The sequence below is a fragment of the Syngnathus floridae genome, chromosome 5 (genome assembly GCF_059516105.1).
Source record: "Syngnathus floridae isolate MCC-2025c chromosome 5, RoL_Sflo_1.0, whole genome shotgun sequence".
Taxonomy (NCBI): domain Eukaryota; kingdom Metazoa; phylum Chordata; class Actinopteri; order Syngnathiformes; family Syngnathidae; genus Syngnathus; species Syngnathus floridae.
Window position 1 is genome coordinate 18,148,653 of NC_142417.1, and position 14,377 is coordinate 18,163,029.

At 45.6% G+C, this 14,377-nt stretch overlaps 2 protein-coding genes across 3 annotated transcripts in view; one reads left to right on the plus strand and one right to left on the minus strand.

Annotated features, from left to right (window-relative positions):
* The window catches only part of pdzd2 (PDZ domain containing 2), a 293,772-nt gene that overhangs the window by 220,853 nt on the left and 58,542 nt on the right, over window positions 1-14,377 (plus strand). The window lies entirely within an intron of this gene.
* On the minus strand, window positions 6,132-10,016 carry LOC148398436 (uncharacterized). 2 transcript variants are annotated; one of them, XM_088374956.1, is made up of 3 exons: window positions 9,552-10,014; window positions 7,449-9,412; window positions 6,132-7,336 (listed from the first exon to the last, which is right to left on the minus strand). In XM_088374956.1, the coding sequence occupies exons 2-3, from the start codon at window positions 8,883-8,885 to the stop codon at window positions 7,322-7,324; spliced, it is 1,452 nt and encodes a 483-aa protein (XP_088231082.1). In that variant the 5' UTR covers window positions 8,886-9,412; window positions 9,552-10,014; the 3' UTR covers window positions 6,132-7,321. The 2 variants fall into 2 exon arrangements, with proteins under 2 accessions (XP_088231082.1, XP_088231081.1); XM_088374955.1 differs by having other exon boundaries at window positions 6,132-9,412; window positions 9,552-10,016.

Here is a 14,377-nt window from a genome sequence, read left to right on the forward strand (position 1 = left end):
TGTTTTTCAATTCACAAACCTGTAAAATTTAAAATAAAATCACAAATTTGTGAAATATATCTCCAAATTGACACATTGATCTGTAATTGTAGACATCGATAAATGTGTATATTGATCTGGAAGTGTGAAATCCTTAATTATTTATTGGATCTTATTTTCCGTTTGAGTGCTGCAACACTTTTCCCACCGATCATCTGCAATTGTGTGAGGGGATTAGCACACGTGTGTGTGTGTGTGTGTGTGTGTGTGTGTGTGTATGTGTGTGTGTGTGTGTGTGTGTGTGTGTGTGTGTGTGTGTGTGTGTCTCCTCAGTTGGACATACGTATGAATCCACTGCAAGCACCAGTATCACTGGCCACTGCTGACTAAGCATTGATTTAAATTTGACCTAAAATTCCCGTTGTCTGAAAATGATTTCCTTTAAGCGGTGAAATAAATACAAATTGTGGTTTATGTTACTTTGTTTGTAACTAAAGTATTATTTCAGCCAGAGTACAATGGTTTCCTATTTTAAAATGTTTGATAAGATGAAGATCCACTTGTGATTTTCTAAATGGCTTTGTTTCTCTTCTTTAAACACATATGTACTAATAAACCCTGTAATGATGTTTTCCCTTAAATTCTACCCTAAGATTTAGGTTTAAATCTCACTTTGTCACGTCCTCAAAACAGCCTGCTGGCCTCTGGCTTTCTATCAATGGTGACTATGTTTGTATATTTTGCTATTACCGTATTTTTCGGACTATAAGTCGCATTTTTTTTCATAGTTTGGGTGGGGGGGGGCGACTTATTCTGAGGAGTGACTTATATGTGAATTTTTTCATAAATTTTCAAAAATTAAATATAAAAAAAAGTGAAACCGCGATAAACGAACCGCGATGTAGCAAGGGATTACTGTAATTTGAATTTCAAGTGACGTCAGCAGCGCGGCGTGGCGGTTGTTTACTTAAAGGACAAAGATTCGATCAGGGGATGACAAAGATGACGAAGGGCCCCACGTACTACCTGCATCATTAGCGGCTTTGTTTGTAAGTGACACGGAGGACGAAGAGTTTGAAGGATTTAAGAATTTGGAGTGAAACAGAAGGTTTGAAAAACTATTATGGCTTTTACGCACGCCCTGTCCTACTCTACGGAGCTCTCTTTCACCTCCGTGGATGGAAGTCGGGGGCCGGCACTCGGCCGGGTGGATGCCCGGGGACGGTGGATGGGGTTCGGACATGGCTTTTACGCACGCCCGGTCCTACTCTACGGAGCTCTCTTTCACCTCTGTGGACTCAGAGTGAGACGGTAACTAATCTCGGGGTAATATTTGACCAAACGCTCTCGTTTCAAAAACACATTAAGAATATAACCAGGATTGCGTTTTTTTCACCTTCGTAATATTGCTAAGATTCGTCCTATCCTCTCGACCGGGGATGCGGAAACTATTATACATGCGTTCGTCACGTCGCGCCTGGACTACTGTAATGTATTATTCTCTGGTCTTCCTAAGTCCAGTATCAAAAGTCTACAGTTAGTGCAAAATGCCGCTGCGAGGCTGCTCTCACGGTCAAGAAAATTTGATCACATTACCCCAATATTAGCCAAATTACATTGGCTCCCAGTCCATTTAAGATGTGACTTCAAGGTTCTTCTACTAACCTATAAATCACTGCATGGCTTAGCGCCTTCATATCTCGTCGACCTAGTCGTTCCTTATGTTCCGTCTCGTAACCTTCGTTCGCAAAGCGCTAGTCTTTTAGTTACACCGAGGGCCAAGAAAATGTCTGCAGGGTCTAGAGCAGGGGTCACCAACACGGTGCCCGCGGGCACCAGGTCGCCCGTGAGGACCGCATGAGTCGCCCGCAGGACTATTCCAAAATTAGCTCAAATAGCGGCACTTGTCAGTGAGCTGCATCTATTTATTTTACAGTCGAACCTCAGTTTTCGAATGTCCTGGTTCTTGAACAAATCGGAATTCGAACAAAAAAATTCGAGATTTTTTGGCTTCGGTTGTCCAACAAAATTCGGAGGTCGAACCTCGCGAGATGAGCCGGGAGGAACCGAGAAAACCCGACCGCGCCGCCCGGATGCCGACTGACTCCGTTGTTATTGTATTTTCGTTACTTTTAGGATTGTATTAACCCCTAATCATGCCTCCAAAGAAAGCAAGTGAGAGCAGTAAAGCCATCCTAAAACACAAAGACGCTCTTAAAGCAATGCGACAGTGAGCACCCGGCGCGCTGTGGTTGCGCGATCGGACCAAATTAAGCTCCCTGCGCACTGAGGTCCACTTAAATTTTGGAAAGTACATCAGGACTTTAAAAATATTTTCTAAATTCTAGCCACGGCTCTGTCACAATAATGCGACCAGCGCGGTGCAGTTGCGCGGTCGGCGATGCGCTACTGTTGCGCGTTCGGTGGTGCGCTGCAGCTGCGCGATCGGACAAAATTAAGCTCCCTGCGCACTTAGGTCCACTTCAATTTTGGAAACTACGTACATCAGGACTTTAAAAATATTTTCTAAATTTCAGCGACGGCTCTGTCACAATAATGCGATCGTCGCGGTGCAGTTGCGCGGTGGGCGACGCGCTACGGTTGCGCGTTCGGCGGTGCGCTGCATTTGAGCGATCAGACAAATATGCGCAAGTGAAAAAATGCTTAAAAAAGACGCGGGTTTTTTGTCTTGAAACGGATTAAATATGTTTCCATTATTTGTAATGGGAAAAATAGATTCGGAATTCGACCGATTCGCTTCTCGAACCGCCTTCTGAAACGGATTGTGGTCAAAAACCAAGGTTTGACTGTATTTCTGCTATTTTTGTTAAAATCACACTTACATGTTAACTGCAAATGACAATAATAACACAGTGAAAGCCGAATTGAGAAAATTGGCTATTTCAGAAGTGTATGTCAAACTGGTAGCCCTTTTGCCTTAATCAGTACCCAGGAAGTAGCTCTCGGTTTAAGAAAGTTTGGTGACCCCTGGTCTAGAGCATTCTCTATTCGGGCTCCAGAGCTTTGGAATGCCCTACCAATGGATATTAGAACTACTACCTCAGTAGAAACATTTAAGACACGTTTAAAGACACATTTCTATGAGATGGCCTTTAAGTAACTTGTAGTGGCCGATTTGGCCGGAGTTTGTTTTGTTCTCTCTGCCCACCCCCTCCCCGATAGCGGCTAGCTGGATTCTCGGGGACCAATTCAAGATGAAGAAACTGCAGCTCAACCCCCTTGAAGACACTGCCAGGACAGTCGCGGGCACCTCCGACATCCATTTTTTTCATTGATTTTCATATTATGTATTACTTGTGCCCTCTCTGCATCCATTACAACCTGGTGATCCTGAAAGGGGGATCCTTCCATCTGTGGTCCCTTCTCAAGGTTTCTCATTTTCCCCTGGCAGGGGTTTTTTGAGTTTTTCCTTGCCCTTTTGGGAGCTTAAGATCAGGGGATGCTTTGAGAATAATTGTCAATTTTGGCTATGTGAAGCCCTTTGAGACTGTTTGTGATTTAGGGCTATACAAATAAACTTGACTTGACTTGACTTGATGGAAGTCGGGGGCCGGTGCTCGGCCGGGTGGCTGTCCTTGGACGGTGGATGGGGCTCGGACATGGCTTTTAGGCACGCCTGGTCCTATTCTATGGAGCTCTCTTCCACCTCCCTGGCTGGAAGTGCCACCTCCGGGGATGGAAGTCCACACTGCCACACGCCTGGAAGTCCACGCCGGTGCTTGGGTCCTTGTACTTTGTTAACGCTACAATATAGTTATATACTAGATCTGTGGAATAACAACGAGGCTGATGTCAGGGCGCACGCGTGGCATTGTTGACAAAGGACGAGGAATTTGATCGATGGATTTAATGATTTGGAGTGACACAGATGGTTTGATAATATAATTGCTTATATAATAGTTATTTGATATATAATTTATATATCGTTATATGGGCCTGTGGAATATTTTGAAGTGCAAGCGCCGTCAGCGGCGCGCATCCATTGTTGACATAAAAGACGATCGATGGATTTAATGAATTGGAGTGAAACAGATGGTTTTATAAACGTGTTATTTATGTAATAGTTATTTGAATAACTCTTAATGTTACGTCAGGCCCGTTCTCAGCGCTTCGTTTCTGTTTATGTCACGTTAGCATACCTATCATTTAGCCTGTTGTTGCTTGTTCATGTCTGTTCTTGGTGTTGGATTTTGTCGACTAAATTTCCCCCAAAATGCGACTTATACTCCGTAGCGACTTATATGGTTTTTTTTCACATTATTGTGCATTTTATTGCTAATGTGACCTTTATTCTGGAGCGACTTTTAGTCCCAAAAATACGGTAGTAGTCAATGCTAACTTTTGCCTGTTCTTTTACTTCCTGCATAGAAACATAAAACAAAGAGTTGTTAAATGTGTGTATGTGAGATGCCATGATTCCAAGCCTGTTAATTTCCCTCTTCAAGTATGCCACATTTGTTAGGAGGATCCATTTGTGGAATGATGATCTCTGTGGCAAAGTATTCTACTGTAATATGCTTTTCAGTGTTTGAAGACTTTAAAAAATTATTAGTTACATATTAATTTGTTTGGTCGTATGGAAAGTTGTTTCAAATGGTAAATTTAAATGTCTGATACGAACAAAAAACATAATTTGAGCCTTTTATTTTGAAAATATAAAAATGTTGCAGAGTGAGAATGAGCTCAACAGATTGAAGCTAGTGGTAACTGGTAAGGTTAAAGGGAGGTTGAAGGAGATTTTGACACTACAAGCCGACATTCAGCTGAAGTCCAGAGCTCATGGACAGTTCTGGAACTTACTCACAGAGGAAAAGTATCCCAACTTTTTTTTTTTTTTTTGGTATGGCGCCAATGTGAGTGGCAGCCCCCCAGCAGTGTTCTCTCTTTTCCTCTTTATTTCCTTCTTTTCTCCTTTTTCTTTCTGTCTTTTTGTCCATTCGGCGATGCTGGTGCCTTCTACCGCACCTCGGTATCACTACGGATCGGATATTTTTTTTCCCTGGGATCGGGATGGCTGCGCACATCGGTCGAGACCGGCGTAACTCTACGATGGCTTCCTGCTTATCCGGCCGGGGCTGACCGGGTCCCTCGCCTTAGCCTCGCAGCCGCGACCCCCGTGGGGAGTCCGCTCCCTCGCGCTCGTCGGAACCAACGACCTTCGCCATGCTAGCCCCGTGGTGACCATCTGCACGTGCCCCTGCTGGGTGCCCAGGACGCTGCTCACACGTTTGCTTGCTTTGTGACGTTTTCACCGATTCAAGACCACGGTCCATTGGGCGCCGTTGAACTGGACTGCCCTTACACCTGTCTATGGACCTCATGGAGGCCATTTTGTATGTTTTGGGGTGTTTTCTAATATTGAGGGATGCTGGTTGGCCACTGTTATTTCTTTTCCTTTGTCTTTTTGCTTTGCTTTGCTTTGCTTTTCTTTGCTTTGCTTTGACGGCTTTTATCTTTCGCACTTTCTCGCTTTCTTTGTGGCGCCGTTGTGCGGCAGCCTTATCTGTGTGTCTTTAGTATACCCGCTCTGTGGTATGGAAACAGCTGGGGCCTGAATTTCTCCACCCCTGGGATCAATAAATGTTCAATCACAACTTGAGGAAATGTGCTACCTCCTTGACTGCATTATTCAGCTCCACTTATTTATGTGAGTCAGCCTTTTCCCACATAAAGATCATTAAGTCCAAGTGCTGTTCCACCATGACTGATGATCATTTGGAAGTGTGCTTGAGGCTGGCTGTCAGCAGCTACAGTCCACACTATGCATCCCTGGTTGATTCCATTCAGTGCCAGTCGTCAGAGTAACCTCAGACAATGACAAAAAATGCACATAGTTAAATGTGTTGTGTTGTGCAATATGTAAGGCAGTGGTTCTTATCCTTTTTGGAGGTACGGAACCCCATCAGGTTCATATGTGCATTCACCGAACCCCTTGGGGGGGGGGGGGTACCGATGTGTTCGGCCATCCGCGGACAGGTGGGGGGGTGCTACCGGTGTGTTTGGCCATCCGCGGACGACGCGGGGGGTGCTACCGGTGTGTTCGGCCATCCGCGGACGGCGGGGCGGGGGCGGGGCAATGACATACCTGCTCTGCTGAAGCCGACTCACCGAAACCCTGGGGTTAAGAACCACTGATGTAAGGTGCATTAAAATACATTGTACATATGTGACTTGGTTATTTCAAAAGTAGCTCGCGAACTGAAAAAGTTTGGGCACCCCTGCTCTACAGTTTGCGTATCAGGAGAAGGTAGGCGTGGAGGATGCTATTTCCTACATGCTATATTCAAGAGATTCAAGAGTTTTTTATTCACCATGTTTAAGCGTGCCAAACAAGGAATTTGACTTCGGTAAATCACAGCCTCAGTTCAACATTTGGGTGACTAACAACAACACTCAGGGCATGTGAAAAATGGCAGATATTCTCAAAAATCCCCTGATCTTAAACTCCCAAGAGGGCAAGGAAAAACTCAAAACTCCAGCTAGGGGAAATGAGAAACCTTGAGAAGACACCACAGATGGGAGGGTCCATCTTCTAGGATGACCAGGCTGCAATGGATGCAGAGAGGACACATAGTGCAAACAGTGTAGACAATTCAAAAAAACTGCGGAGAGCAGGATGTTATTGTACAGTAATGACTCTGAGACTCTAAGAGTGGTGTGAGTTCATCAGAGCAACAGCCTGGGGGAAGAAACTGTCTCTGTGTCTGCTGGTTTTAGTGTACAGAGTTCTATAACGCCGTCCGGAGGGGAGTAGTTCAAACAGACTGCAACCTGGGTGAGAAGGGTCTGTAGAGATGTTACTTGCACGTTTCCTGGTCCTGGACAGGTACAAGTCTTGGATAGATGGGAGGTTGATTCCAATTATCTTTTCTGCAGTTCTTATTGTCCGTTGCAGTCTGTGCTTGTCTTGTTTGGAGGCCGATCCAAATCAGACAGTGATGGAGGTGCAGAGGACAGACTGGATGATGGCAGTGTAGAAGGTCTTCAGCAGCTCCCGCGGCAGGTTGAACTTCTTGAGCTGTCTCAGGAAGTACAGCCTCTGCTGGGCCTTCTTCCGGACAGAGTCTATGTGGCCAGTCCATTTCAGGTCCCGAGAGATTGTGGTTCCAAGGAAGTTGAAGGTGTCTGTGGAGAGAATAGTATTACTGCGATGAAAGTGGTGAAGGGCCTCGCCTGAAGTCCACGGTCTTGAGCGGGTTCAGCTCCAGGTGGTTTCGGCTGCATCAGTGGACCAGCCGCTCCACCTCCTATCTGTACGCAGTCTCATCACCGTTCTGGATCAGTCCGATGAGAGTGGTGTCGTCTGCATACTTCAGGAGCTTCACAGGAGAGTCACCTGCGGAGAAATCGTTGGTGTAGAGAGAGAAGAGCAGTGGGGAGAGGACGCACCCCTGAGGGGCTCCAGTATTGGTGGTCCGGGTGTCAGATGTGATGCTTCCCAGCCTCACATGCTGTCTCCTGTTCGTCAGGAAGCTGGTGATCCACTGACAGGTGGAGGCAGGCACCGTGAGCTGGGTGAGCTTCTGTTGGAGGATGTCAGGAGCGATGGTGTTGAACGCCGAGCTGAAGTCCACAAACAAGATCCTGGCGTACGTTCCTGGGGTGTCCAGATGTTGTAGGATGTAGTGCAGTCCCATGTTGACCGCATCATCCACCAACCTGTTTGCCCGGTAGGCAAACTGGAGGGGGTCAAGCAGGGGGCCCATGACATCCTTCAGGTGGTTCAGCACTAACCTCTCGAAATATTTCATGACCACAGATGTCAGTGTGACAGGTCTATAGTCATTCAAACCTGTGATGGCGGGCTTCTTTGCCACTGGAACGATGGTGGAGCTCTTGAAGCACGAGGGAACCTCACACAGCTCCAGGGAACGATTGAAGATCTGTGCAAAGGTGGGCGCCAGCTGCTCAGCGCAGACTTTCAAGCAGGATGGTGACACGCCGTCTGGGCCCGGTGCCTTCCTGATCTTTTGTCTCTGGAACATCTGGCGCACTTCCTCCTCGCGGAGCTGGAGTGCGGGCGCGGCCTCTGCAAGAGAGAGAGTCGGTGACCACGGTGATGAAGGTGTGGACAGAGCATTTGTGGGGGGAGGTGATTGTGCTGCAGGAGGTCCCGTTGTGTGGGAGGACCGATCAAACCTGTAGTAGAACCTGTTTAGCTGGTTAGCAAGCCTTGGGCACTCCACAGTACGGGGGGTTCGTTTCTTGAAGCCCGTGATGCTCTGCAGACGTTTCCACACTGTTGAGGGATCAGGATTGGCAGAGAGGTGTCTCTCCAGGCTCTCCCCGTAACACCTCCTGGCTCTCCTGACCTCTTGGTTCAGTGTGTTTCTGGTCTGCTTGAACAGGTCCCGGTCACCGCTCCTGTAGGCCTCCTCCTTGACTTTGTGCAGCCTCCTGAGGTTCGGTGTAAACCAAGGTTTGTCGTTGTTGTACGTGCAGAAGGTCTTAGTCTGCACACACAGGTCCTCACAAAAATTGATGTATGATGTGACAGTGTCAGTGAGTTCATGCAGGTCTGAAGTTGCAGCTTCAAAAACTCTCCAATCGGTGCAGTCAAAGCAGACTTCGAGGTCCTGCCTTGACTCCACCGTCCACTTTCTCACAGTCCTCACCACGGGCTTAGAAGTTTTTAGTTTCTGTCTGTAGGCCGGATGAACTAGACAGTGGTCCGAGAGTCCTAAAGCTGCATGAGCCACAGAGTGGTATGCATCCTTAATTACGGTGTAGCAGTGGTCAAGTATCTGTGCCCCTCTGGTGGGACACGTTATGTGCTGTCGGTATCTGAGGAGTTCGTGTGCGAGGTTTGCCCTGTTATCACCCAGAACAATGATTAGTGAATTTGGTAGAAGTTTTTCCATGTCTGTCACCTGGTCAGCCAGCATCTGCGTGGCTTCACTCGCACGTGCGTGTGGTGGAATCTAAACAGCCGCCATGACGATCGAGGAGAACTCCCGTGGTGAATAGAACGGCCGGCAGTTTATGAAAAGTGTTTCTAGGAGAGGGCTGCAAAACTCTTTCAACACCGTGACATCAGTACACCAACGTTCATTAATGTAGAAACAGAGACCACCTCCCTTTGATTTTCCGGAGAGCTCCGCGCTGCGATCTGCACGCGTTAGCCGAAACCCAGCTAACTCCATGGCGTGGTGGGGGGTTCGTTCGCTAAGCCACGTTTCAACAAAACACAGCGCGGCGGATCTGCTGAAGTCCGTGTGCCTTGAAGTGAGGAGCAGCAGTTCGTCCATCTTGTTCGCCAGGGAGCGGACATTCGCTAGATGAATTGACGGTAGGGCAGAACGGAACCCTCTCTGCCTCAGCTTTACGAGGGCTCCGGCTCGTTTTCCGCGTCGCCGCCGTCGCGTTAGTTTATATAGCACCGCCGCTCCGGCTAAAATCTCCGACAAACAGTCTAAATCAGAGAGAACAGGAGAGAAAATACCAGACTGACCGATGTTTTACAGTGCTTCTCTAGTAAAAGTGATTCGGGATGGACAGCGAGGACACAGCAAAACTCACAAAATAAGACAAAGAAACAGAGAGCGACTCACCGTGGCGGCCATCCACGGCGCCATCATGACGTTTTTCTTGCTTATTCATTAAATCTTCTTAATTCTTAATTCGGTTAGCGATTATTTCATATTAACTATGTTGAGCATGGTTTTATATGCAGCAATTAGAACTTTAAAATTTCTTTATTTCCCTATCATAGTCATTCTTTAAATCCGTTCAATTCTTTTTAAAGTGAAGACAGCTTTAATCCTTAACATCAGGAATTGTCAGATCTGATTCGAAGTAGTTATCTTGAGCTCAGCTAGGGCGAGTGCGCTCTAGTAAATCAACGAATCCCTGAGGTCTTAACAAAGATATGTAAAAATATCCGGAACATAACAAAAGCCTCAAATCACCGAAGGGAGCCATCGTTATGGCGCGGTTATTCTGACGACGTGTCTCAAATTTAAGTTACTCAGCACGAGCGTCGTTTGACTTCAGAGGGATTGGCGTCATAAAGTGATTATATTGATTCTTTTAGAATTAATTTAACTCAGGTGGTCAGAGACAGACGAGTCCCTTCACCCCGGCTTATCGAACCCTTTAATGGGAAGCCGGTCACTTTAATAGAAAATTGTTGCAAATCTCAACATGTCGGTAAAACATCAAACCTGACTTATGAGCCAAAATGCATTCCACTCGTTCACTATGTTAAAATAAGCCTCTTTGGCACATGTGATTAGCTAGGTAGCTTGAGCTATGCCATTATATCGCTGTCACCCTTCACTTGCTTCATTAGCTTTCTCTTCTCTATGACACTCTTTGCACATATGTAGAAGTCGCTCTCAGTTAAGACTACAAGGTCACACATTATTACACAGGCGAGGCAGAGTCGCCTCCTTGCAGGAAGGCAGCCCAGAGTCGTATAAGAGCAGGAACCTTGACGCTGGGAGTTAGAACTTCTTCCGCATCTTGCAGAAAGGGCTCCACAGCTGTGCATCGATCATTCTGGCATACATTAAATACAGTGGAGCCCCGGTTTTCGAACGTCCCGGTTCTTGAACAAATCGGTATTCGAACAAAAAATACAAGATTTTTTTGCTTTGGATGTCGTATGAAATTCGCTTGTCGAACCTCGCGGGATGAGCCGAGAGGACCCGCATGCCAACTGACTCCGTTCATTATTACGTTCTCGTTACTCTGAGGATTGCATCAACTCTAATCATGCCTCCGAAGGAAGCAAGTGGAAGCAGTAAAGCCATCCTAAAACACAAAGACGCTCCTAAAACAATGCGACACTGAGCGCTCGGCGCGCTGTGGTTGCGCGATCGGTCCAAATTAAGCTCCCTGTCCACTTAAATTTTGGAAAGTCCATTAGGACTTTAAAAATATTTTCTAAATTTTAGCGACCGCTCTGTCACAATAATGCGACCAGCGCGGTGCAGTTGTGCGGTCAGCAACGCGCTACGGTTGCGCGTTCGGCGGTGCGCTGCATTTGCGCGATTGGACAAAAATGCGCGAATGGAAAAATACTTAAAAAGGAGTTTTTTGGGGGGCTTGGAACGGATTAATTTTCTTTCATTATTTGTAATGGAAAAATATGATTCGGAATTTGAACGATTCACTTCTCGAACACCTTCTGGAACGGATTGTGTTCAAAAACCGAGGCTCCACTGTAGTTAAACTTGAAGGCTGCTGTTAGAGATTTGCTCACTCCAACTTATTTTATAAGAACCACACGGGCGACAAGCAAGTTCTTTTAGACACCTGCAGGTGGAGAGTTCACTCGCTACAGGAATGAAGTCTGAGAACCCTCCCAACTGCAAGGACATATTCATTAAGAGAAAGAGTGGGGGCAAGAGTAGACTGAATAGGAAGCCCTTGCTCTAGTCAGGGGGTGTTTTATGACCTTGTGTAGGATGGGACAAGGTAGGTTATTTATTATCGGTTGCATTCCAACATAATCATACGATAAGGATAATCTGAAAAACCCTAACATCTCCCTCCTGTTTTATGATATGATTATGCCACTGCAAACAACAAAGACAAGTAAAAAAAACCACACATATATATGCATAATGAAGAAAGAAGAATAGTAAAAATAAAAAACAACAAACAATGATAACAACACTTTCCAGTGAAGATGAGGCATTACCTTAATACCCCAAGATCAAACTTATTGTGTAAGCGAAAAACCTGCCGGCCAGATGTTATTAGCAGGAAAATTCTTACACGGTCCCTTTGCCTTAGGCGACCAGAATGCTATCAATAAAAAAAGAAATAAAAAGAAAAACACAGTAACAGTACATCATTGTATCCATCACTTGCGAAGCATTTTCGATGGTCAAATCATCAAGTTTCTGTAAAACATGCTCAACAGAAAAGCATCTACGCAATCCACGTCTCATTATCATTATCACATCTGTCACGTCTAAGAAGTTGTATATGTGCTCGTGTTTTCGTCAGCTGATGATGTTCTAGTCTGTAGGTGTGGTCTGTCACACACACTGGCGCACACACTCGTGTCCAGTTGGCAGGCAGCATCGGACAACTCTTGTGACCACAAAACCATGATCCGTTCTGAACAGGCACGTGCACTCATAGGATGCAGGTGAGGCAGTGCTTCCGAACTTCTGGACGAAGTAGGTCCCGTCCGATGGTGCAGCCATGTTGGTAGTAGAGCCCTTACACCTTGAAAACGGCTCTCTCATCCTGGCACACAGCGGCGATGTCCAAAGCTCCCATCCAGTCTCGTCCTGGAGAGCAGTCATCGTTAACGCAGACGTGGGTCACGTTACCTTGGATGCAACACGTGTAATTCACTCCAGCTGGTCTCTCTGTGTAGGCCACTTGTGGTATTGTTCATCCCTTAACAGTCACATTGAGATTTGCCCAGAATAGCTGATCACAGGCACCGTCTGCAAGTCCAGGGCGGTAAGGGTCGGCATCTTTGACTGTGACAGCACGGTGTTGATATCCAACTCCTGGATGCCGTGTCCCTGTAAAACAATGCTCTAGACTTTCTTGCTATGTTTCACACAATAATAATGATGAGTAAATCATCAGATACCTCTCGTGCATACACTCCAACAAACGTTAAGCAGATGTGAGATAACTTGCATGAAGTCTACTTAACTAAACATTGAGTAAATATGGGATAACTTAAAAATTGTCCCGGTCAACAACAATTCGTAAATAGAAACTACAAGGCATAATAGATAAAGAACTTCTCTTTAACTAGACAAAGAACAAAGGTGTTCTGTTCATAACTAGTGAGGGCCTCTCACAGATAAGACAAGGAAGGGAGTATAAGAACTCCCTAAAACCTGGCAGATGTGTTGGCCTTGAGCGAAGGTATGAGACCTCCGGTTCAGGCCGGCCAGCGCTTCTACAAAACTAATTATCCTGACATTTCCCCACTGTTTATCACATATTTGCTCAAATTCACACATCACCGTAAACAACCCCTTTTCTCGACTCTCAGTCGTCGGATCACATTCATGAGGACAAATATGTTTACACCAAAGGATAAAGTCAAAGTCAAAGTAAACGTTGCGATGTCATCATTCAGAATCCCATGGATCTGGGAAAAGTCTGGTAACACAGATGCAGGAATTTTGCCATCAACATCATCATGTTGCCGCTCAGACATTAGGTATATCTGAGCAATCTCGTCCTCCATGGGCGATATTACTGTAGTGGCGAGACGATTAAACAGAGCACGAAAACACGGTATGCAACATCCATACAAGGTGAGCATAGCAGCAATACTGCAACTGATGGTACAATTGAGGACACAATGGCGTTATACTTCCCAAAAGCCGTCATCCACTTGTAGTGCTCTTTCATCCTCGTTTTGAGGGATCGCAGGCCTGCAATCCGTCAGGCTCCCATGAGGGGCGGTGTTGTTGGGGATGAAGGTGCAGTATTGTTCTCCAAACATTGCGCAGACGCCTCCTTTCTCAGACAACAACATATCGTGAGCATTGTGGTTCTGGATCGACATTAGGGAAGGCGTGGCTAGCTGTTCATGCACTGCCTCGAGCCCCGCTTGTGTCCGTTTGCCCAATTTCTGCATGTTGTAATGGATGTAATTTATCCTGTCTACGTTCTTGTTCATCGTTCACCAGCAGCAAATGGAGGACTCCCATCCCGCTGCAATTTGGTCATTTAATTCTTATTAATCAGGAACTCCTCTAGGGACTCCAATAGTATCAATTTCAGTCAAATCATCGTCGCCTCTCAAATTTAAAGATATTTTGGTTTTTACCAGCTTTTTCCCCAGATCTTGGCATGTTGATGTATATACAATTTCACTTGACTACATTCTCTGAAAGCAATGGCTTCTTTTTTTTCTTTTTTCTCTCAATGGATATTATATAGACTGCTCTGTCACACACTTCACAATCCAGTAGACGTGACAGATTTCACACAATCTTTGGTCAATGGCAACGGTACAACATAAATAATCGGTCGCAAATCCATACATATGACATATTCAATTTTTTTCTGTCTTTGCAGCTTGTTTTGCCATAAGCAATCAATTGTTTCTTTTTTCAGTTACTCTTACAGTTAGTTACCTGAAACAAATTATCCACATTCATTCTAGATATTCATCCCATTCTTTAACATCTACAGAGGTTGTTGACAAAGTACACATATAAACATCATACTTTCATGGCAGTCCAGATCCGACACAGCAGATCATCCTGCAAAGGTCAAATTGATCTTTTAAATTGGAGGCATTCAGTGTTTTTGTTTTTGTTGAAACAAGCTCTACAAAAAAATTGTTTTGTTTTGAAAATGTTTTGAATATGAATCAAATCCATATGTTGTATAAAGCTGACTGACCTGCCCCACTATCCCTCCTCTTGAGCCATGTGAC

Bases quoted from the DNA above. Each gene is read 5' to 3' on its own strand.
- LOC148398436 (XM_088374955.1), bottom strand. From the start codon at position 8,885: ATGCTGGCTGACCAGGTGACAGACATGGAAAAACTTCTACCAAATTCA.